Source organism: Tachysurus fulvidraco, chromosome 23 (genome assembly GCF_022655615.1).
Source record: "Tachysurus fulvidraco isolate hzauxx_2018 chromosome 23, HZAU_PFXX_2.0, whole genome shotgun sequence".
NCBI classification, from domain to species: Eukaryota; Metazoa; Chordata; class Actinopteri; order Siluriformes; family Bagridae; genus Tachysurus; species Tachysurus fulvidraco.
The window spans coordinates 2,981,799-3,005,798 of NC_062540.1; the positions used below are offsets into that span (position 1 = coordinate 2,981,799).

At 40.4% G+C, this 24,000-nt stretch overlaps 1 protein-coding gene across 6 annotated transcripts in view; it reads right to left on the minus strand.

The window, feature by feature from the left end:
• LOC113641817 (cyclin-dependent kinase-like 5) overlaps positions 1-24,000 on the minus strand; it is a 68,864-nt gene that overhangs the window by 17,369 nt on the left and 27,495 nt on the right. For all 6 annotated transcript variants that reach the window (XM_027144839.2, XM_027144836.2, XM_027144840.2 and 3 more), the window contains 4 exons: positions 5,340-5,385; positions 3,629-3,765; positions 2,385-2,505; positions 1,220-1,279 (listed from right to left, as the gene is read on the minus strand). In XM_027144839.2, coding sequence (XP_027000640.1) covers positions 1,220-1,279; positions 2,385-2,505; positions 3,629-3,765; positions 5,340-5,385 — 364 coding nt within the window. The remainder of the gene's footprint in view (positions 1-1,219; positions 1,280-2,384; positions 2,506-3,628; positions 3,766-5,339; positions 5,386-24,000) is intronic.

Genomic DNA, 24,000 nt, shown 5'->3' on the forward strand with positions numbered 1-24,000 from the left:
ATATCGTCATGTTCTTGGACATAACTGTCAAGACCTTTCAACAAAGTCACATAGTGATAACTAATGCGCGGTATTTGATAAACAACCAACTGCTTTTATCTCTTCTTTGGAGTTTGTTGCCCCAGTTGGGGCTCCATGTGTTCTCTAAAGCTGAAGATTCATTCCTTTCGACCTCCTTTCCACCTTTTTTTTTTTTTCTTCAAAATTGCATTTATGCAAAACGTATGCATTTGTTCTATTAGCATTGAGTCAATCCCTCTGACATTAGCATGAGCTTACAGATGACTATAAGTGTTTAGTGCTGCTGTGATTGACAGGAGAGACAGTAATATAATCCATCCCTCCCAGAAAGAACAACTAATTTTTCTCTCTTTAATTCAGATCCACTCATGGCTGTGACACTGTCAGAATTCTAACTCGCGATCTCCCAACAATACTGCGAACGCTTTTGGTTTCATCACTAACTAGCAGCACAGACTTGGAAGTTCTATAAGGAGCTGCTAAATTCCATCAATGTGAAACCCCTTTTTTGTAAAAAGCCTTCATGAATTATTCAAAATTGCCCCTTCATCACATCCCTCGTGACACAAGCAGACTAGCGTATGGCTAAGATTCATTCATTCATTCATTCATTCATTCATTCGTTTTCTACCACTTATCCGAACTCCTCGGGTCACGGGGAGCCTGTGTCTATCTCAGGCGTCATCGGCCATCGAGGCAGGATACACCCTGGACGGAGTGCCAACCCATCACAGGGCACACACACACTCTCATTCACTCACACACTCACACACTACGGACAATTTTTCAGAGATGCCAATCAACCTACCATGCATGTCTTTGGACCGGGGAGGAAACCGGAGTACCCGGAGGAAACCCCTGAGGCACGGGGAGAACATGCAAACTCCACACACACAAGGCGGAGGCATCGGGAATCGAACCCCCAACCCTGGAGGTGTGAGGCGGACGTGCTAACCACTAAGCCACCGTGCCACCGTGTCTCCCCCCCCCCCCCCCCCATGGCTAAGATTTGTTCTCACAAATATAAGTAAAAGCCTTCTCACAGAGGTAGAGCTTTAGTCTACATTCTTACTACCACCTTCTCTGGTAAGATAGTTTCCTGGTGCGTTGCAATTCTACACCTGCACCATTAACACTGCTGATGAGAATCAGCCAAAGAACATCTTCAGGGGCTGGCGTTTCTGAGAGCCAAACTCACCAAAATCACACAGCTTGAGCACGTCATCTGAGCTGATTAGGAGGTTTTCTGGCTTAATGTCTGTAAGAGAGACAGAGATGAAGCAAGAGGAAAAGAAAAATAAATCAGGTCACTCGAGGAAAATGTTGAAACCCACTGTTCAGCCTCACTTATTACACGTTTCAGATGTATTTGACATGACTTAAAGACCTCAAATGTATACAAGACCAGTTATAGTTTTAAGTTACATTTTTAATCTATTGTTGATCATTAAAAGAAATTAGGTTAAAAAAATTGTAAATTAGGATTACAGGCTTGAGGAGCAGATTTCCATTAATACAGCTACGATGCAAACGTTAGGAACGAATGGTGGATATTTACTTGTAGCATTTAGCAGACACCCTTATCCAGAGTGACCTACAAATGAGCAACTGAGGGTCTTGCTGAGGGTCCCTGGGCCTTGCTCAGGGGCCCAGCAGTGGCAGCTTGGTGGACCTAGGGTTTGAACCTGTGACCTTCCGATCAGTAGCCCAACACCTTAACCACTGAGCTACCACATACCTTATTATTAAACACATTTTGGCTGTTCAGCTAAATTAAGCAACTCCATTTATTTCACATGGACAATGTATTCCTGTGTGCCTGTTTTTACATAATACATAAAACTGATTTAAACCACTTGGAATTTATTAAGTGTATCATTGCCGTTTCTTTGTAGACGTTCTTTGAATTGGTGTCGTGTTAAATCTTTCTGCAATATTTCCCTGTATCTGCTTACAGTGTATGAATAAAACTGCATTCAAGAGCTCAAGAGCAAAAAAACAGACTGCCTGCAAGTGGGACAGTCGCTTTCACATTTAGCTCCTCCACAAGAGCCTAGTTAAAGACCGGCTCTCTGCCAGTACTGTTTTTACTTTACTAGGTCATCTATCATCGGTCATCTCGATGGTTTAGGCATTCACAGTCATACGTTTAGCCAAAGGATGCTGCTTGTCTGTCACACATTCAAAGCAGAACTTCTCAGAGCTCATTAGAAACCTTTCACTCCTCCTCAGAAGCTCCTGGTCTCTGTCTGATGGTGTGTTTGTTGTGTACGAGTAGCAGTGAGCTCTAAAGGTGTTCAAACAATCCACACTCTCATTCTAATACTGCAAACTGGCCAAACACGTCCAGATCATTCTCTTACCCCTGTGCACTATGTCGTTCTTATGGCACCAGTGGATGGCTTTGGTTAGCTGGTAGATGTAGTTCCTCACTTTGTCAGGCGGAACTCCGTTAGGCAGCTCTTCCAGCAATTCCAGCATGTTCTACACCAGCAGGCACAACAAAATAAAACATCCAAATATATAGCCAAGCAGAACATGTGGCCATAGAATATGTTTATATGTATATACTGTATATATTTATTTGCTTAAACAGAAACAGTCAATAAACAACCCTAAACTTGTCTGGGTTTTGATATTTCCCACCTATTCTCATTGTACCTATTCTGTATTTTCCATTTTTGCAACACTAATGTTGGTATGTACTGTATGTATATATGTGTTCTCTTCACTGAGTAAAAAGGACTCTCATAAGGGTCCAAGGAAAAGTGAGGACATATGTGAGAACATAAAAAATTGAGCAACATAGTAAGGACCTAAATTAGGGTATAATGAAAAGTAAGTACTTATGTATGAACGGAAGGACAGGTGAAGACAGGACATAAGTAAGTAACATAAAGTTCAGACCTAAGTAAGCATATAAAAAGTGTGTAAGGCATGTGAGGACTTAGGTAAGAATATCAGGAAAAGTGAGGACCTATCTAAGAGTTAAGGCAAAGTGAGGACTTATCTAAGAGTTAAGGCAAAGTGAGGACCTATCTAAGAGTTAAGGCAAAGTGAGGACTTATCTAAGAGTTAAGGCAAAGTGAGGACTTATCTAAGAGTTAAGGCAAAGTGAGGACCTATCTAAGAGTTAAGGCAAAGTGAGGACCTATCTAAGAACATAAGGAAAAGTGAGGACTTGCATAATAATACCAGGAAAAGTAAGTACCAAAATAAGGGAAAAAATATATGTGTAGAGATATTTACAGAAAAATCTATCTATCTATCTATCTATCTATCTATCTATCTATCTATCTATCTATCTATCTATCTATCTATCTATCTATCTATCTATCTATCTATCTATCTATCTATCTATCTAAGGATGTCATATAATGAAAAGTGTGTTATGTTATATGGTATATTGTGTAGACTTTATTGGTTATCTGCAACAAATGGATCTCTTTCATGAGGAAATTATCGAGTAGGATTCGACGCAAGATTTTAAACCAAATATACGTCTTTCTCTTATTGTGCCCCTGCACTATTAGCATGTAGCTAAAATAAAATTCACAGCGTTTGAGCTGAACTGAAGCATCCCACAGAGCGGCGTCCCTGTGTGTACCTTCTCCACATACTCAAACACCAGGTAGAGCTTCCCTCGGCGCCGGAAAGCCTCCTTCAGCTCCACAATGTTTTCCTGCTTGAGTGTGCGGAGCATCTTCAGCTCCCGCAGCGTCGTCTCCTTCACATCCTCGTTCTCTGCGTGAGGAGAACATCAGGCTTTAATAATAATAATAATAATAATAATAATAAAAAATAAATAAAAAAATAAATAAACACACAAACAAACAAACAAACAAACAAACAAACAAACAAACAAATAAATAAGATATTAATCTTATTAAATAAGAGTGCACAAGGCTCCCAGATGAGCTACTGGTTATTTTTTGTGCCTGTCCTACATAGATACACACACACTTGAGCTTATTAAACAACAGAGGAGTCTCAGGGTGGGGTTCTGTCTATAAACTACAGACTTCTACATCTGTAGTTCAGCAAAAATGTTATTTGGACATTTTTCATGTATTTGGTCTTTTTCCGTTCTCTTTTGGCCTGTTTTTTCTTGAGCTAGATGGCTATATTAGACCAAAAAAAGTAATGAACAGCTTAAAAAATATTAAACAGCAAATAAAATTTAAATAGAAAAATGTAAAATAAAAAAAAAAAGATTATAGTAGAAGTAGAAGTATACAAATCAAAGTATATTATTATTACATTATATAACCATCATATTATTTCTTACATAACAGTTCATCATACCCCTGTGAAACAAGTCCTATATTTTTATTACTAGACAATCAATTAAAAAAATTAGGTGATTAGTAATCAAAGTTCAAGCCGTAACTGATTTAAAACGCTGTTCATTTTCATTCTGATTTATTAGCGCTAATAAATAACAGTAATGAACACCATAATTCAGTGAACTGCCATAACACAAGCAGTTCTAAACATAATATCTAGATAGCTTCAGTGTTGTTTTTTTTATGGGCTATGATGTTAATAATGAGAACAGATACATCAGTGGAAGAAATGTGACACTATTAAAGAACATATCAATTCTTAAAAAGCACCAGCATGTGGGCACGGCTCTGGAACCGAAAGCAGCACGGAAGCTCATGTCCATCTGCTTTTCTTTACCATCTGCCTCACCATAAATCCCCACAGCGGCGGATAATGAACGTATTAGTCGACTAGTCTATGCAACATTTATAGTGTGTAATACTTCTAAACTGGTACGAACGCGCATGCCTTAAACAGCTAACTAAAAAAAAACCTTTGTTTCTTTAGGCATCACACACTGCTGAAAAATATTACGAATGAATAAATAATTTGTAGTGCTGTAAAGTAAAAAAAATACATAAAAGAGATGAAACAGCAAAAAAGAAAATGCCCCATTCTGTTATCTCATTTTGGGTGATCTTGTTTTTCTTGCATTTGAATCAGACGCTAAGTGCTAGAAATGCTAAACGATTAAGCTGGAGCATGTCAAAAAATAGTAGGCGGCAATTATTTCGTGACATGAGACACAGCATTGGTGATAATCTTGAAGTGTCAAAGAAGAGCTAAAGATTTACAGTAGTCTGATCATCGATCTGGAAGCTCTGTGAGGCTCAGAGAACTTTGTAAGTACTTAAAATGTCCTTCAGGGTTCAAGAAACGAAACAGATTCTGAGGACACCTCTGTAAATTTAATATAAGACACATATATTTGAATAATTATCGAGATTCTCGTTTGATTTTGTTCTCTGTTAGTGTCACTTTATCAGTCTTACCTTCGCTGTCCTTGAACTTCTTAATAGCCACGATTTCATTAGTCTCCTGTAATAAAAGGAAGCGTTGGTGATTAGGGATGAAGCTGCCGCTCGGAGGGTCGTTATGCCACACAATCACATTCCCCAGCAGCGGGTCGTAATGAAAAACACACCCGTTATTGCACTTCATTAGCCCGTGAGCTTCGGTGCTGCGGCCCACTAAACAAAAAGCTCTTCTCAGAACATAGAGGCACGAAAACATTTAAAACAATTAAATCAACAATAATAAAATAAATTAAATATCCAACTAAACTATATTTTGACTGCTGGAGGATATTTATGTCTAGGTAGCACAAACGAGACGTAATAAACTTGGCGTAGACATAAACAGCGGTGTTCTGTGGAGGATGAAGTGTTAAAGTGTTCAGGCTCTGTGACCCAAACTGTTCTGAATAAAAAGAGAAGGATGAGAACATTTGAGGGCTGTAAAGTGGTGTTTTTCTTCTTCTTCTTCTTCTTCTTCTTCTTCTTCTTCTTCTTCTTCTTCTTTATTTTTTTTTTTACTACATTATTATATTTTATTAAATTATATTTTATTTTATTACGATATCTTTGCACCTTTATGAGACAGGAGTCAGAGCTAGAGGTAGCCGAACTGAAGATGTTGAGGTTCTCTTTGGGAGTGACAAGGTTGGACAGGATTAGGAACGAGTACATCAGAGGGACAGCTCATGTTCTACATGTTTGGACATGTTCAGAGGAGGGAGAGTGAGTATATCGGTAGGAGAATGTTGGACATGGAGCTGCCAGGCAGGAGGCAAAGAGGAAGGCCAAAGAGGAGGTATATGGCTGTAATTAATGAGGATTTGAAGCTAGTTGGGGCAAGTGTTGGGGATGCAGAAGATAGGGATAGGTGGAGAGAGACGATTTGCTGTGGCGACCCCTGAAGTGAAAAGCCGAAAGAAGAAGATCTTTGCACCTTTATGGATTAATGCTTTTCTATGTACTGTATAAAAATACAGAAATTATTTTTTTTTCTGTGAATTTAATGCATCTACTCAGGCTTATAATACAAGAGCCAAAAACAAAACAAAAAAAAACACCAAGTCATTAAAACACACAAATCAGCCTCTTGCTGGGGTTACGCTGCATTTTCACCAGCCCAAGCAGAGCTGCACTAAAGTGAAAATCTTTTAATAATTTGAAACACAACACCACCACAAACGGCACAGTAATAAAATTTCAGCCACAGCTTAGTTAGATAACAACGGAGTATGTGCGTATAAATGTGTGGCGGTCCAGGAAAACCCATCAGATGGATAGATTCTGGCTATTAGAATTTAAGAATTTGTAGTTTTCAAAGTGTCTTCAAAGCAAATGTTGATATCAAACCCGTTTCTGCTCTCTGAGATGCTCCAAGTGTCTGTTCATAGGACGCTCAAATTTAAAGTTTTGCCATGAAAATTCTGTTTACGTTTATCAACAGAGGAAAAAAAACATCTTACACTGAAAGCCAAAAGAGTCCTGAATAATTTTGGATCAGACTTGTATTTTATTTACACTGATTGAAAATGTCCCATAAGCCGACTTCCACTGTGTGGGGAAATGCACTTATTTTTTTTTACATGTACTCTAAAAAAGGGTCAACAACGAGCGACAACTGAATGGAGATTTTTCTCAATTTTATGTAAAGTAGTTTTCTCAGATAACTAAGGATACAAATGCAAATGAATGTCAGACAAAGTCTACCGATGTCTCGTATTTCTAAGATTCGTCATGATTCCCTTCTACTTTCGACTTAGGGGTCTCCACAGCGAATCATCTGTTTCCCCCTAACTCTATCCTCGGCATCTTCTACTCTCGGACCAATTAACTTCATGTCCTCTTTTAACACATCCATATATCTCTTCTTTGTCCTTCGTCTTGTCCTCTTACCTGGCAGCTCCATCTCCAACATCCTTCTACCAATATAAGCATCTCTCTCCTCTGTAAATGTCCAAACCATCTCAATCTAGTCTCTCTGACCTTGTCCCCAAAACAGCCAACCTGAGCTGTCCCTCTGATGCGCTCGTTCCTAATCCTGTCCATCCTCGTCATTCCTACTTCCACAGAACAGAACAGGGGCATAGAAGCCTTTATTATTGCCACATATACATTACAGAACAGTGGAATTCTTTTTTTCTTTACATACCCCAACTAAGGAGGTTGGGGTCAGAGTGCAGGGGCAGATATGATACAGCGCCCCTGGAGCAGGGAGGGTTGAGGGCCATGCTCAAGGGCCCAGCAGTGGCAGCTTGGCTGTGCTGGGCCTTGAACCCTCCGATCAAATCCCAGAGCCTTAACTAGTTGAGCCACCACTACCGTACCTCCACCTTTTCCTCACTGCTACAGTCTCTAACCCATACAGCGGAGCTGTTCTCACTACTACCTTGTTCACCTTTCTTTTGATAATTCGCCATGATTCGTTCTTATTTTAAAGTGTTTGTTGCACAAATATGAAAAATGTTTTCCTATTAGGCTAAAAAACAATTTAAACAAACATACAACAATAATCGCTATAAACTCTAGAGCAGATTGTATCGTGTGGAGGTAACGGTTAAGGTAAAGTAAGCTACATAAAACACACAACAGTACCACACACAGCAGGAGGTGTCCAGAAATGTGCGATTAAAAAATGGAATAAAATAGAAATATAAGACAGCTGCATATCGTTCCTGTCATGTTCGGCGAGCAGCAGGTGATAAAACAGTTCTAACAGAAACACCCATCAATCTCTTCTTGTCTCTTTACCCGTACTGTCCTATTTCACACATACTAGCTCTGTCTCCTTCCAAACACCTCTGTTCTACTTTCAGCCTCCTAGGAGATTAAAAAAAAAAAACGTGAGGGCAAAGATGCGAAAGCGGAGATGGTTGGAAGGGATGTGAAGCGGGACATTACAACACGGGCAGTGTTGGTCCCCAACGTGCTGAAAAGTAAAAACAACCACAAGCTTTGTGATAATTCATTCATTCATTCATTCATTTCCTACCGCTTATCCGAACTACCTCGGTCACAGGGAGCCTGTGCCTATCTCAGGCGTCATCGGGCATCGAGGCAGGATACACCCTGGAGTGCCAACCCATCACAGAGCACACACACACTCTCATTCACTCACACACACACACACACACACTACGGACAATTTTCCAGAGATACCAATCAACCTACCATGCATGTCTTTGGACCGGGGGAGGAAACCGGAGTACCCGGAGGAAACCCCCGAGGCACGGGTTAGAACATGCAAACTACACACACACAAGGCGGAGGCATCGGGAATCGAACCCCCAACCCTGTAGGTGTGAGGCAAACGTGCTAACCACTAAGCCACCATGCCCCCCCAAATATGAGAATGAATTGTAAAAATTCCTTGACGTGGTTGACATGACACGTGTACAAAAGGCTTTAAACATTTGTATTGATATTCCTACACACGATTCCCATACACTCTCTGACATTAACATTTGTTTCTCTTGTTTATGATTTCAACTCAACCACTCAGCACGTCTTCACACTCAGTGTGTAAAAGCCAGGCATTAACACTTCAGCTTCATTGTGTGTGTGTGTGTGTGTGTGTTTCTGTGTGCAGTTGTATGGATATGCTGCATCACCAGTCATGCTAAGCCCCAAGCTGTGTTCTAATTTGGGACCCGAGGCTAACATCTCTCTACAGAGGAGCACGAAAAACAACCCAACGTGCCTGATTTTACACAAGTGATTGTGCACTACATGCAAATTTCAACACTTTAACAACATCCAGCGTTCTATATTCATCATATTCATTCCGTTCATACCGCGTCACTCTAATCGCCGTATTCAGGAACTACTTTTTCAAAATTTGATCTAATTATTTGTTTATCTTTTGCAATTTTCCACCATATTTCCCTACATGCTCTATTTCATTTTAATGATATCTCATTTTTATTTTTAACCTTAATGTTTATTCCCACTTTAGAATCTTTCTATCCAACACTATTTTCATATCAAGCTCAGACGAAAAAGAAAAAAAAGAAGCCTTTATTTTGTCACCACCAATGACTCAAGTCTTCACAGATAAGGATTTGATAATAATGGTTTCATCGATGAAATGTTCGGTTACTTACAGTAGCTGTAAGATATCAGCGATGCCAAGGATCTTTAATCTTGAACTGAACGATGAAATGAAACAAAACGAAACTGTTTGATCGTTGGGTGTTTAATCGGGTTGGATGACCGTTTCTCATGGTTATACAGGATACAATGAATTGATGGAATGACATGATATGACTCTTCTGTGTTATATATATAACGATGAAAACGTGCATGATTTATAACTTCATGGATCTTCGTCTTTGTCGGTAATAAATGGAGTTGTTTATATTATTTAGAAAAGTTTAATGATCTGATTTTAGCAGATTTAAGCAGTGTTTAGGGGGCACGGTGGCTTAGTGGTTATCATGTTCGCCTCACACCTCCAGGGTTGCGGGTTCGATTCCCACCTCTGCCTTGTGTGTGTGGAGTTTGCATGTTCTCCCCGTGCCTCGGGGGTTTCCTCCGGGTACTCCGGTTTCCTCGTCCGGTCCAAAGACATGCATGGTAGGTTGATTGGCATCTCTGGAAAATTGTCCGTAGTGTGTGAGTGTGTGAGTGAATGAGAGTGTGTGTGTGCCCTGCGATGGGTTGGCACTCCGTCCAGGGTGTATCCTGCCTCGATGCCCGATGACACCTGAGATAGGCACAGGCTCCCCGTGACGAGAAGTTCGGATAAAGCGGTAGAAAATGAGTGAGTGAGTGAGAGAGAGTAAGCAGTGTTTTACTATCAATATAGCTTGAGTTGTGTTCTCTGTTTTATTGTGCTGCATTACTGTGGAGAGGTGTGAATTATTAAGTATTAAATAATAATAAGTATTAAAAGTATTAAAACCCCGCCCCTTTCTCATAACCCTGCTCAGAAGCAGCTAAACACAACTCATGACACTTTAAATGCTGAAAGCCAACACAGTCCCACTGTGCTGTAATATAATGTTTGGTAATAATAAAGCTTTCTTCTTCTTCTTCATTTGTTTATACTGATTTGTCCAATAAGTCGATTAAATGTTGCAGCTAAACTGTTAGAGATTGAACTGGGAGCTATATTTGCTCTTTTTTGGGGTATTAAACCTTTTGAAGGATCCAGTTTGGGGTTCAAAAGCAGCTATTGGTGATTAACCGAGTGTCTCTGAGAAGGCAAAAAGCATATTTAGCCGTATTTATCAGCCGTGAGACACATCTGTGGTTGAGAGATTCTAGGAATCCATTAACACAAAAAGATTTTTGCTCCAAGAACTCTGATCCCAGGTCCAGGTCCTCATTCTGACCCTGTCAATCATAACAGATTTCTTTGCTGCTTTTGCTGGACCTCATTAAAGAATCTCAATAGAAAAGCAAGTTCAGGAGTCAAAACTGGTTTCAGGCAGTTTGACAACGTCAAGTCTTTTTCACATCATTAAGACCAACTTTCTCTCCTCGGCTGCTTGGCATTTGTCTTTTTTTTTTTTTTTTGGTAGGAGATCTGACAATTATCAAAGAGGCAGGCTATTTGTGACTACGGCGATGTCGGATCTCACACTTGTGCCTCTGATACTCTTTTGTGGCGTGAGTGACGGCTCCCCGGTGACCCGCTCGTCTCCAGCGTGGATGAGCGGTAGATGAATTGATCTGTCAAATCCTGCATATGCTTGTGATTGCTCATGAACATGATCTGCTTAGGGTTTTTGTTTTTTACTGGATATTTTCTTAGCCACTTTAAGGAATGGCAAATCTGGAATCAAGGGCGTCGATTTGGGTAGGGACGGTAGGGACATGTCCCTACCAATATCCAGGGAACACTCAATTGTCCCTAGCAATAATTCGACCAAGCCTATATATATTTATACTTAACCACTGATATCCGTCTGTGTCTTGTGCTTTTTTACTTATTTCATTTAACATTTATCCAGGAATCATTAAATAAGATGAAAATATTTTATACGGCGTTCTGTAAAAAATAGCGCAACTTGTGGAACTCAAACGGTTAACAGATTTACCCCCTGCAATGAATCCCGCTTCTGTAACTCAACTCTCTAAAATGATTGGCCTTTGCCTTTTTTGAGTCCTGCCTCTCTAACCCATGTCGCTGTTTGATTGGCTTTGTCTTTCTCGCTAATGTGTTGAGGTCGGCTGCAGCTATATTCCGTTGTATGAAGCAATATGCAACGTGATTATGCAGGTTACCGGTATGTGAGGAAGAAAGTATTCTTATAACAACAGTTTTCTGCACAAAATACGGGGAATGTTGTCCCCACCAATGTCAAATAAATTATGTCCCCACCAATATCAAATAAATTATGTCCCCACCATGCTTTTCTTCACATGTTATAGCTTGTTAGAAAGTTGGGGGTCAGAGCACAAGGTCAGATGTGAAACAGCATCCCTGTAACAGAGAGGGTTTAAGGGCCTTGATCGAGGGGCCAACAGTGGCAGGGGGCTTGAGCAATAACCATTTAAGTCTCTGTTGTTATTATTATTATTATTATTATTATTATTATTATTATTATTATTATTATTATTAAAGTTCTGTGAAATCTAAACAAACCGGGTAGTGGCGCTGAGGTGCCCTTGAGCAAGGCACCGAACTTTGCCCGGGCGCCGCAGCATAAATGGCTGCCCACTGCTCTGGGTGTGTGTTCACGGTGTGTGTGTGTTCACTGCTGTGTGTGTGCACTTTGGATGGGTTAAATGCAGAGAACAAATTCTGAGTATGGGTCACCATAATCGTATGTCGTACAGTATGTCACGTCACTATCACTATGACTAGATTCGACTGTAGACCCGAATTTGCAAACGTAGCATCGTAACTCAGTTCTGAGCTAAAAGAGAATGTCTGTTAATTAAACAGGATATGGAAAATCATTATATTTGGTTTAAAGCCTTTGAATCAGCAGGATTTTGCAATGTCCTTGACTGCAATAAACTGATACTTCATAATGCTTGGACCCCTAAAGGCTACGTCTTTCTAACTTTATTTAAAGGATTATCGCTAAGGTGCACCGTTGAGGCTACGTTCACATGGTACCGTAGGGAACAAAATGCACATGTACAGTAGAGTATGCTACCTTTATTTACAAAAAAAAAACCCCAAAAAAACAAATTGTGCAGTATATTTTGTTTCTGGTCTTTTGTTTTGGTTTTGCAGTCTTTTTAAAACAAGCCTTTGTGTGTTTTGTCCTTGGTACAGAGGTGAGACCATTCTGAGGGTATCTGAGAATAGTCCAATCAAACTCTAGAAAGGTTTGACTGCAGAGAGACAAACGATTCGACTGAATCGACTCAGTTGCCGGAAGTGGAACCGGCAAAGGCTAACGGAAAATACTTAGATCAGTACTAAGAAACTTTAAAAGGAATCTGAAAGGGATCATGGCACTGAAAAAAGGCTTCACTTGTACTAACACACACACACACACACACACACACACACACACACACACACACACACACACACACACACACACACACACACACACACACACACACGTCAGTATCCCTGTGACAAAAGAGAGACAGTTCCTACATGGACAATGTGTCTAGTGTGTAGATCAGAGCAAGGACTCAGACTGCAGCTCGATATTAATACCCAGAGATGACACCTCGCCTTCTCACTCTCTTTGTGTCCCTCTCACTCTTTTTATCCATTTTCACAATTTCGCTCTCTGTTTGTCCCTTTTCTCTCTCTCTCTCTCTCTCTCTCTCTCTCTCTCTCTCTCTCTCTCTCTCTCTCTCTCTCACACTCAATCTCCATGTCTATCCCTGTCCGGAGGAGATCATCCAGAGCGGCAGAACCCTGGCCAATGACGTATAATTTCTTTCGATCGCACTTGAACAGGGTGTCATCATTCTTAAGAACGATGGCTCTGTCGGTCTATTTTGATCAGTCGTGAGTGCCACTTGAAAAGGAGCAGTGTTAAGAGGGAGCAGAATGAACCCTGTATACCAAACGGATGGCAGTCTCGAGCCTCTGATCTTTCACATGCTACAGGAAAGTACAGGACTCAGTGGAGTGTTTAGAAGCTGAAGATGTGTGCAACTATTTATGCTTTCGGTGATGAACAAGGGGTCAGCACGGGCACTCTGACTGGTCTTGGAGCTACTCAGCTTCATATTCAACAACATGATGCTCTGTGTGTCCTGAAACCTTTTTCAGCAATTTGCGCTACAGTAGCTTTTCTGATTAATCCGATGGCTAACCGGCTCAATGGGTTCAGGCCGTCCAATGACCCTGTCACCGGTTCACCGGGTGTCCTTCATTGGTAGGCACTAATCACTGTGTAATGGGAACACCACACAAGACCCGCTGTTTTGGAGCTGCTCTGATTCTCCCAGTCATCGCAGATAGACATCGCAATTTGTCTCTTATTAAAATCTCTCAGATTCATTTTTCCTGCTTCCAGATCCGACTGTAAATTCCCCGTGTTCAGTCATTCCACTTGTTTACTGGAAAACACGTTCTGCAATGAACATTTGCTACAAATATTTCATCTGCAACATAAAACCCAGCCATTAATGCAACACTGCTGAAAAGGTTTCAGAAAAATCTAACGAAGGACATGAGACACGTGATTTTACTCACTCACTCATTTTCTACCGCTTTATCTGAACTACCTCGGGTCACGGGGAGCCTGTGCCTATCTCAGGCGTCATCGGGCATCGAGGCAGGATACACCCTGGAGTGCCAACCCATCACAGAGCACACACACACTCTCATTCACTCACACACACACACACACACTACGGACAATTTTCCAGAGATGCCAATCGACCTACCATGCATGTCTTTGTTTGGACCGGAGGAGGAAACCGGAGTACCCAGAGGAAACCCCCGAGGCACGGGGAGAACATGCAAACTACACACACACAAGGCGGAGGCATCGGGAATCGAACCCCCAACCCTGGAGTGTGAGGCGAACGTGCTAACCACTAAGGCACCGCGCCCCCTTATGTGGTTTTATTATCTGTATATATTATTCCTTATTGCAAAAAAGAAAACACCTTCAGAATCTGGTCTAACTTCTCCATCTGATAACATCTCTATCTCTATCCACCGACAACAGCGCCGAATCAGACGGAGTGATTTACCACAGGCAGGGTCCTTTACGATCTCGTTTCAGATAACCGCTCGCTCCAACCTTGGGTGTGAAAGACGGACATGCATGAAAAAAACCCATGAGCAGTATTAAAGATCCATTTCTCGGCCCAGTCGGAAGGAAATTGACCACAGGGGATCGAGAGGACAGGCAAAGAGTAAAGAGTTAGTATAGAGCATGAACTACAGTATGTCCGAACAGGAAGTGGACACAAGGTCACGAAAACTACACGTTTTTTTTTTTTAGACTCTGTAGCTGCCGCGACTGTGTTTTGTAACGCCGTACATCCTGAGACGTTTTTTTTTTCCCTCACAACATTTGCTTATACGAGTTCTGTCCGCTAAACCAGTCGCGTGGCGTCTCTCGTCGTCACACGACGTTTCCGTCTTCGTACTGTAGTTTCTCTGACTGGATTACGCAAAGTATGACTTTGGGCTATATTTAGATATTTCAAGTCACATGAAAACCTGAATTTAATAACTGTAAGACATGAGAGCTGGAGGCACAGGCTGAAAATACTGCCGTGTTTCTTTATTAGGGTCACGGTCCTTAACGTTTATTTATTCAGAATCTTTGTTATTCTCTGCAGTACGGGTGAAAGGATCAGAACCGTTCTGCTCTTGCTCGCTGACCTTTCGCTTGAGGACGACATTGAGGCATGAGTGAAAAGTATCTCAGAGATTCCTGATACTGTTTCACGGTTACCTTGCAAAAAGACACAAACACACACACACACACACACACACACACACACACACACACACACACACACACACACACACACACACACACACACACATCCTTTGGGAGGAATGCAAACTGGGTGAAATATGTCCTGTCTGGACCAAAGAAAGAGGACAGGCCCACAGGTAGAGTATTGGACCGAGGATCTAGCCACTTCCTAAAATACAGGAGACGGTTAGAAGGACAAGACTCTTGTTTTTTTCCCCTTATCTTTTATTCAGTCACCTACCTCTGTGTCACCTTGTGATCTGCCTCGCCTTGTGATCTGCCTCATTGTTCCACTAATGCACATCACGTTTCTAGTTCTTCTTGTTAACTGTGGAGTGTCCCACTCAAAATGACCTATTTTTCTCATGCCATGCGAAAGCTTCTCTCTTCTCTCCCGTTCACTCACTTCTGTCCCACTTTTTCATCATTAGGGAGAAAGAACCTCCCTGCGCCCATAAAAATAGGGCGAGTGGCTATTTCCAACACCTCTGAACACATAGACACTTCATATACCGGGGACGTTTTGTTAGCAAAACTATTTCATTTGACTTTATAAAACTGGTTTGATTCGTAGAAGTTCCTGTAGGCAAATGGTGTCGTGTCAGACATTAGAGTCCAAACTAACTTGAGCTTTCCTAACAATATACTTCACAGGAAAGTACATTAGACTACACGGAATTATCTAGAATATCTTTGTTTTTCCATTCACTGGAACTACGGGGGGGGGGGGGTGGCTTAGTGGTTAGCACGTTCGCCTCACACCTCCATGCTCGGGGGTTTGATTCCCGCCTCCGCCTTGTGTGTGTGGAGTTTGCATGTTCTCCCCGTGCCTCGGGGGTTTCCTCCGGGTACTCCGGTTTCCTCCCCCGGTCCAAAGACATGCATGGTAGGTTGATTGGCATCTCTGGAAAATTGTCCGTAGTGTGTGAGTGTGTGTGTGTGAGTGAATGAGAGTGTGTGTGTGCCCTGCAATGGGTTGGCACTCCGTCCAGGGTGTATCCTGCCTCGATGCCCGATGACACCTGAGATAGGCACAGGCTCCCTGTGACCCGAGGTAGTTCGGATAAGCGGTAGAAAATGAATGAATGAATGAATGAATGAATGAATGAATGAATGGAACTACGAGGCTCTAACACTGATCCAGCATGACAATGCAGCTGTGCACAAAGTCCCTGAGCTCCATGAAGACATCATGTGGATGTCAAGGTTGGTGTAGAAGAACTGACTCTGACTCATCCCCACTGAACACCATTAATGATGAACTGGAACTGGAGTCTCCTCACGACATCCCAACATCAGAGTCTGATCTCACTAATGTGTTTGGAGAATGGATGAATGATCTGAAATCCCCAATTCCTTGCTCTAGATCCTGTTACGATGCTGTCGGAATGATCTACAACATGGAAGAACCTCACGGGATCGTCAGGCGTCTTCCTTCTGTGTTGAAACCACCACAAGAACGAAGATGAAGATGAAGATCGTCGGCTCAACCGTTCGTTACCGAAATGCCAAGTGTTTTTTTTATATCCTGACTGATCAGGCCAAAACGAGCACTTTTTGACGTCCTTTTTTTTGTCCTTCACGACTCACCCAGGCTGAAGATTTACAGGGACGTGTCTGGACTTTAAAACAGTTAGTCATTTTTAAATAGGTTAATCACGCCCTTTTAACTATGTGGAGCAGCTGTAGCTAGATTTCACGGCTGGGCGTGACGACGCAGTGACAATGTGTCAGGATAAGCAAGGCAAACAAGCTTGAACAGTCATATGTGGTAAAACTATTGGCACCTTTTATAATATTCAAAAGTAAGAAAACAATCGGTTTCAAAGAACGACTGACGAGCACAAGTCGATCGATAGAACTGAAGATAACACAACGCCGTGTTGGTAAATTAAAGCATCTTAAAATGCACTTCTAATATGTTTCCTTTACAGGATCAGGCTCAATTTATTCTTTTCACTGATTTTTTTTTTTTTTTTTTTAGTGAAATTGAGTCAATTTTGATCTTGTGGACAAACTGGTGTCACCTTAAGATATAACAAAACACAAAAACTTGGGGCTTTGTAGCTGCTGAGTGAAGTGACAAACTGGATTTATTTTATTATTTATTATGTCATTCACTCTAAAAAAGAAAGAGAGAGAGAGAGAGAGATGCAAATATACAGACAGGTGGATAAACAAAGAGAGGGAGAGAGAAAGAGGGAGAGAGAAAGAGAGAGAGAGCTAAGGAGAGAGAGAGGGGGGAGAGAGAGAGAGAGAGAGAGAGATGGACAGATATAATGACAGATGGATAAACAGAGAGAGGGAGAGAGAAATAGGTAGAGAGAAAGAGAGAGAGAAGGAGAGAGAGGGAGAGAAAGAGAGAGAGAGAGAGAGAGAGAGAGAGAGATGGACAGATATACAGACAGATGGATAAACAGAGAGAGGGAGAGAGGGAGAGAGAGAGAGAGAGAGAGATGGACAGATATAGAGACAGATGGATAAACAGAGGGAGGGAGAGAGGGAGAGAGAGAGAGAGAGATGGACAGATATACAGACAGATGGATAGAAAGAGGAAGAGAGAGATGCAAACAGATAGGCAGACAGACACGTATACAGACAGATATGCAGAGATACAGACTTACAGAGGGACAGATATACAGACAGACGGATAAAAATGAATGAGAAAGAGTGAGATACAGACAGATGGGAAGACAGACAGAGAGACAGATACAAACAGATGTACAGTGAGACGGATAGACAGACAGATATATACAGACACACACAGATATACAGACAAATGAACAGACAGAAAGAAAAAAGAGAGAGAGAAAGAGATAAAGACAGAAGGACAGATATTATAGACAGAGAAGGAGAGTAAACTTGCCTCGTGTACATTAAATATAACTGTACAGTGATAAAAAAGTTTCTCTTGACACAAATAAAAAAAGGTATTAATCAAATCAAGAGATGCAGTCACACACACACACACACACACACACACACACACACACACACACACACACACAAACACACACACACACACACTAACACACACACACACACACACACACACACACTAACACACACACACACACTAACACACACACACACACACACACACACACTAACACACACACACACACACACACACACACACACACACACACACACACACACACACACACACACACACACACACACAGATTCAGCATGAAGCAGTACCTACAGTATAACACACATGACGTAATACATTATTTAATCTCCACCTTTCTGTGAAAGAATTAAAATTCAATCAACATCACTGTGAATCGGTTTGTTATTGAATCAATGGATATAAACTGACTCGGCTTTGGTCTGAACGTCCACGGGGTAAACAGGTTTTACAGACAGGAGAGGGGAATGAGAACATGTGCCAAACCCACACACACACACACACACACACACACACACACACACACACACACACACTAAACTATTTCCCTGAATGTCACAGCCAGCCTCATTTTAACGCCTTCCTCATGCACTCATGCATATCTCTCGCTGTCAGCTTTTTTTTTTTTTTTTTTTTATAGCTATGAAGTTCTATTTGTGCAACACGGCTAAAAAAAAATGCATGTGAAATGAAAACAGTGTTAAAGTGAAAGAATACAAATAAGTTGCATATCTCAAGGACAGCTATTTTGAAACGTTGAGCAAAATATACAGTATTTAAGCTACATTATTATTATTATTATTATTATTATTATTATTATTATTATTATTATTCATGTAGAATTCTTTTGTATTTTTTCCCTCTTATACTAAACATCTCAAATTACAAACAAAGCACAAAATGGAGGAGGAGGAAGAGGAGGAGGAAGAGGAGCTGTATGCTGGTCTAGCAATTATTAAATATCAATTATTTATAGTTTTAAAGGAGAAGGAGCTTTTTTTTTAATTTATACTAGTATAAACAACCTGAAGATATTTAACAGTAAACTGGCATTTTATTTAAAGGGATTTACGAGACGTTTTCATTCAGTGTAAACAAACGAACGATGTTGTGTCTGTGAGTCTGATCAAATATGAGTCAGGACTTGTTGTCGTTGTTCTTTCAGTGTGTGTGAGACGTGTGTTTGTCCCTCTGTTGATAATCTTACACTGAATTTCAGTGTCGAAGATAAACCTGAGCTGCTTTTTAGATGAACAAACACTCAGAGCATCTCAGAGAGCAGGAATGGGTTTGAAATCAGCATTTACTCTGAAGATACAAACAAACAACTGTGTGGATAAAAATGAACTGTTTTTGGGTTTTTTTTTAATCTTTTCTATGAATATATAAGCTTGTGCTTCATATTAACATCACTGTGGTGTGAGACATGTGGAAGACGTTAAGTCATCAAAATAGACACAAGAAAAGCACAAGCACAAATTCTGTTCAGGTCTCTGGACCCCAATGGATTTGCCTCGGAAGAACTTTATTCCAGTTCGGAAAACTGTCTTCTGCTGCTGGAATTCTTTTCTGCTTCCTGTCAGTCTTTTTTTTTTACAGATGCAATACATTAGAGTTGAGAATAAAGTTGAAAGAAAATTAATGTGTGGCCTGAAGGAGTAAAAAACCCCAAAACAATAAAAAAAAAAGAAAATTAAATTTTCGAAGCGCTGTTAGGGACCAAATCTTGAAAAAAAATATCTTAACATAACATAACACACCTTTACAGTGTGTGTTGGTTTCTTTTAGTAATAAAAAAATAATTTTCTGTGGTAAATTTTCAAAATAATAATGGACATAAAGGTTTCTTCGATTTTATGTTATTTATTGATTTTATATTTAAAGTGGGCGAGATTATTATAGTTTATTAGTTTACATCTTATAGTATTATATTAGTTATATTATATTAGTGACCTCATTTACAAGTGAATCCTTTCTTCCTTTCTTCGTTCTCCTGCTTTAAAACCGCACCGATCTCACGTTCAACATGTACCAGGCTGCAGATGCAGATTTGTTCACACTCTGCATCATTAAACCTGCTCAAATCTACGAATAAGGGCAGCGGACACCGTGTCCCTCTGCGTCCGTTACTGAGTCCTGCTAACGATGAGTAATCTGTTTTTGTGACTGAATGAAAGACGAGACGTAGGAGGCTGATCCCACACTCGTTTGTTGGACGTCCTTACAATTCTGACAGGCCTTTTTTTTTGCTGTCGCTGTTGTTGTTTTTGTAATGTGACTCAGATAATGGGAGTCCAGATGACCGCTAAAAGCAAAAAAAAAAAACATTCGACTTGAGCAGAGCAAGAGCACCAGCCACATTGGTTTTGATTGTTGTGGTTGCGTCAGAGGGCCGTTATCAAGGCTGTGAGAGGATGAATTGAGCGGTACAGTAATGTGTGCCGTTAACCAGTCCAGTCATCGTTACCCACCGGCTCTCGGCTCACTCCCTTCATCCACCGGGAACATGTAACCAAGCTGAAACATCTATAAATAGCTCTTTGTATAAAGTTTAGATTCGGGACAAACACAGGATGATCTAGATACCCTTACAAAAGTCGCAATACATTCCACTTCACCTCTCAATTTGGTAACATTTACAGTACATTTGACGAACATACAACTCGATCTTGGCCTTCCAGCGATTCCTAAAACCCTGCATTTGAATTATTTATGAGCACGAAGTTAAACGCTAACGCTTACACAGTTTTAAACCGCTAATAAACTCCTACTTCCCTTTTACTTTCTGCGATTAAATGCTGACAAGCTAATTAGAAAAACCTCCTGTCGTTTAAAGCAGGATCTTCATCTTTCTGTATAATGGCGTATGGACTGATTAGTGGCTCGGTCCGCTGGCTCGTTCCTCTGCTTTCTCTCTAATTTGTCTTTTTTTTGCTGTTGTTGAGAAAATCGGATTATGCTAAACCGGCACTCGAGTGGCATGCGGCACTGACACAAATCAAATAATATGGTTAATTAGAAATAGGCAGACACTATAATTATAATACAGAGTTAAAAACTCAGCAAACCAAACAAAAAATGGGTTCATTTATTTTTATACATGAAACATTAGTAATAAAAAAGCCACGGACAATAGTAGATAGTATAGAGTTAAATAGTTAATAGTATGCTAGCAGGCGTACTGTACACGTCCTGGAAAACGGATGAGTGTGAAACGTCTGGATAACGAATTAGATGAATCTGTTCAAGGAAAAATCTTCAATGCTACTCAGCTGATACTTTATATGAGCCACTGAGTTGATTTGAAGCTAAACATGGTAACTAGCTAGATTGTTTTTTCTTCCCTACTAAGAACAAAGTTCGTTTTTGTTTTCATTGCATCTTATTTTCATCGTCAGTGACTGACAGTGATCGTGATTAGTGAAAGGTTATTTAGAGTATATTTACTAGGGATGTACCGATACCACTTTTTCTCTTCCGATCCGATTCTGATGCCAGCGTTTGCCAGTATCGGCCGATACCGATCCGATATCTGTGTTTATTTCTACCTTTAAAACTAAAGAATGTGGGTGTGTCCTGTCCCACCCACATAGAATGGTTCCGACGCCCATGACCACGGGTATCGGATTTGGATCGGTGCCTCACCACCGATATCCGATCCACTCAAAATGCTTGGATCGACGCCGATACCGATCCACAATATCGGATCGGTACATCCCTAATATTTACTCTGCAAATCATACGTAGCTGCACGAGATGTTTTTCTAGCTGGCTAGACCTATTTCACATGCTTTAATTATATCGTAGGACGATTCCTTCTCTTGTCCTGCTTCGTTTTGATTAATAATGAATAGTGAATAGTGCCAGATAGCTGTCATTTTTGTCTAACCGATCAGTGAAGGGTTTTCTCAGGGAGCCACACGTTCCTGCTTTAAGGTCACAAAAAAAAAAAAACGCTAGCTGTTGATTTATTTCAAGTCACATCGATTACAACCTGGTCTGAAATTTGTTACTTGTTTTTAAATGCACTTTATTAGGTGTTACACCTACCTTTGTAGGTGTAGAGCAGGAAATTATAGCTCAGGGTTTTTTTTTCATGCATAGTATGTGTCATACCTTTCATTAGCATCTTGATATTTATGTGTTTGTGGACTTTATTGTATTCTTTAGCTCGATTACACCTCTGACTGTGACCCGTGAAGCTTGATCTAAATATCATTTATATTCAGTAAAATAAATAAATAAATAAATAAATAAATATATAAATAAATAAATAAATAAATAAATAAATAAATAAATAAATAAATAAATAGCATTTGTTTTCTTTGCGAGTTCTTTATTAACTTGCTCCTGAGATTCTCTTGTCAAATTTCACAAAATAAATAAATAAATAAATAAAAATAAAATGCTGTTCTATATGCAAATGTTGTAATCACTCAATCAAACCTTTTGTGTTCGCTTTGTATTTTTGTCATACCGGAAAAGAGAAAACAATGTACAAAGAGAATATTTTAAAACAATTTTGCTGTAACTCATTCCTGTAAATCCATCAAATCAAACAGGTCACACCTTTTATTGTTGTTAGGAGACAATACTACAGCTTCACACTGCAATTATGGATATTTTACGTGCTGTCGTTTGATATATAGTTAAGTCTTTTTCCTTGTAATCTGTAGTAATCTGGGGTAACTGTCTCACTCTGAGCTTGGATTCTGAAACGACAAAGGATTAAGTATCCCGTTAAGGGCAGATGGAGCCGAAAGCTCCACGTATCGTCGCCTCTCGGTGCTGGAAATAAATCCTACATATTATCAGGGAGTTAGTGTGTTGAAGTGTGCCGCTGCACTCGCTGAGCTATCGGTCTTTAAAGATCACAGCCTCGTCTTCTAATCTCAGCTCGAGCCTGTTGTTACACAGAAATATTATCTTAAGCTCCAACATTAAACCAGACAGGCAAGTGAAGTCATCTGCAGTACAAAGAAATAAGCTGGGCAAACAAGACAGGCAGGATCCATTTTAATTGATTTGTTTGCAAGCGCAAAAACACTGACAGATAAATCCCTGAGTGACATGGCGCCATGTTCAACGAGCGTAATCATCAATCAGCTTGCTTTGGTTTTCCCGAATTACACGAGACTGAAAATTAAAAGTGCGGCAATTGACGTTTTCTTTCAAACACTCAAACTGCTGGGAAGCACGACGTAAAAAAAAGACGGTCTAAATACGTGTCATTAATATTGGTGAAAAAGCCTGTCATTTCATGGCACGGATCTATAATTAACACGGCTTGGTGCGCAACACTGCTGCAGTTCAAACAGCTGCGGCTCGAGATCCCGCTTAAGGCTGCTGAATTTAGTCTTTTGCACCCCAGTGCTGATTCTGGATCAGCAGTCTTACCGCGATGTGACCTGTTTTTACCCCACAGCTGTTCGTGTAGGACATCTTTGGGACAGAAGGGCAGATGCATTGTGGGTAAGAAGAGATCGCTATGGATAGTAAATACGTCTGGACAGCACTTATCTCTGTTCTGTTTTTTTTTTTGTTTTGTTTTTTAGTTTCTACTCAAAACACAGCAAGACTGAGAAAACTCAGCTTGGGGTTGTACGATAAGAACTAATGGACAAACATGGAACAGGTGAACACATTAAGGTAGTAAATCACGATGGTACATGGGTGGGAATGTGTGATAATTGCTGACCAAATAAAAATACCATAAGATCATTGTTTTTTGTTTTTTTTTAATCTAGTGTGCGTTTCAGTCTGTATGATCACATGACATTCCTTTACAACATTCCTTTACATTCAGTACATTTTCTTAATGACCACTGGAGGTGCTGTTGTGCTTGGTTGTGTGTTCTTT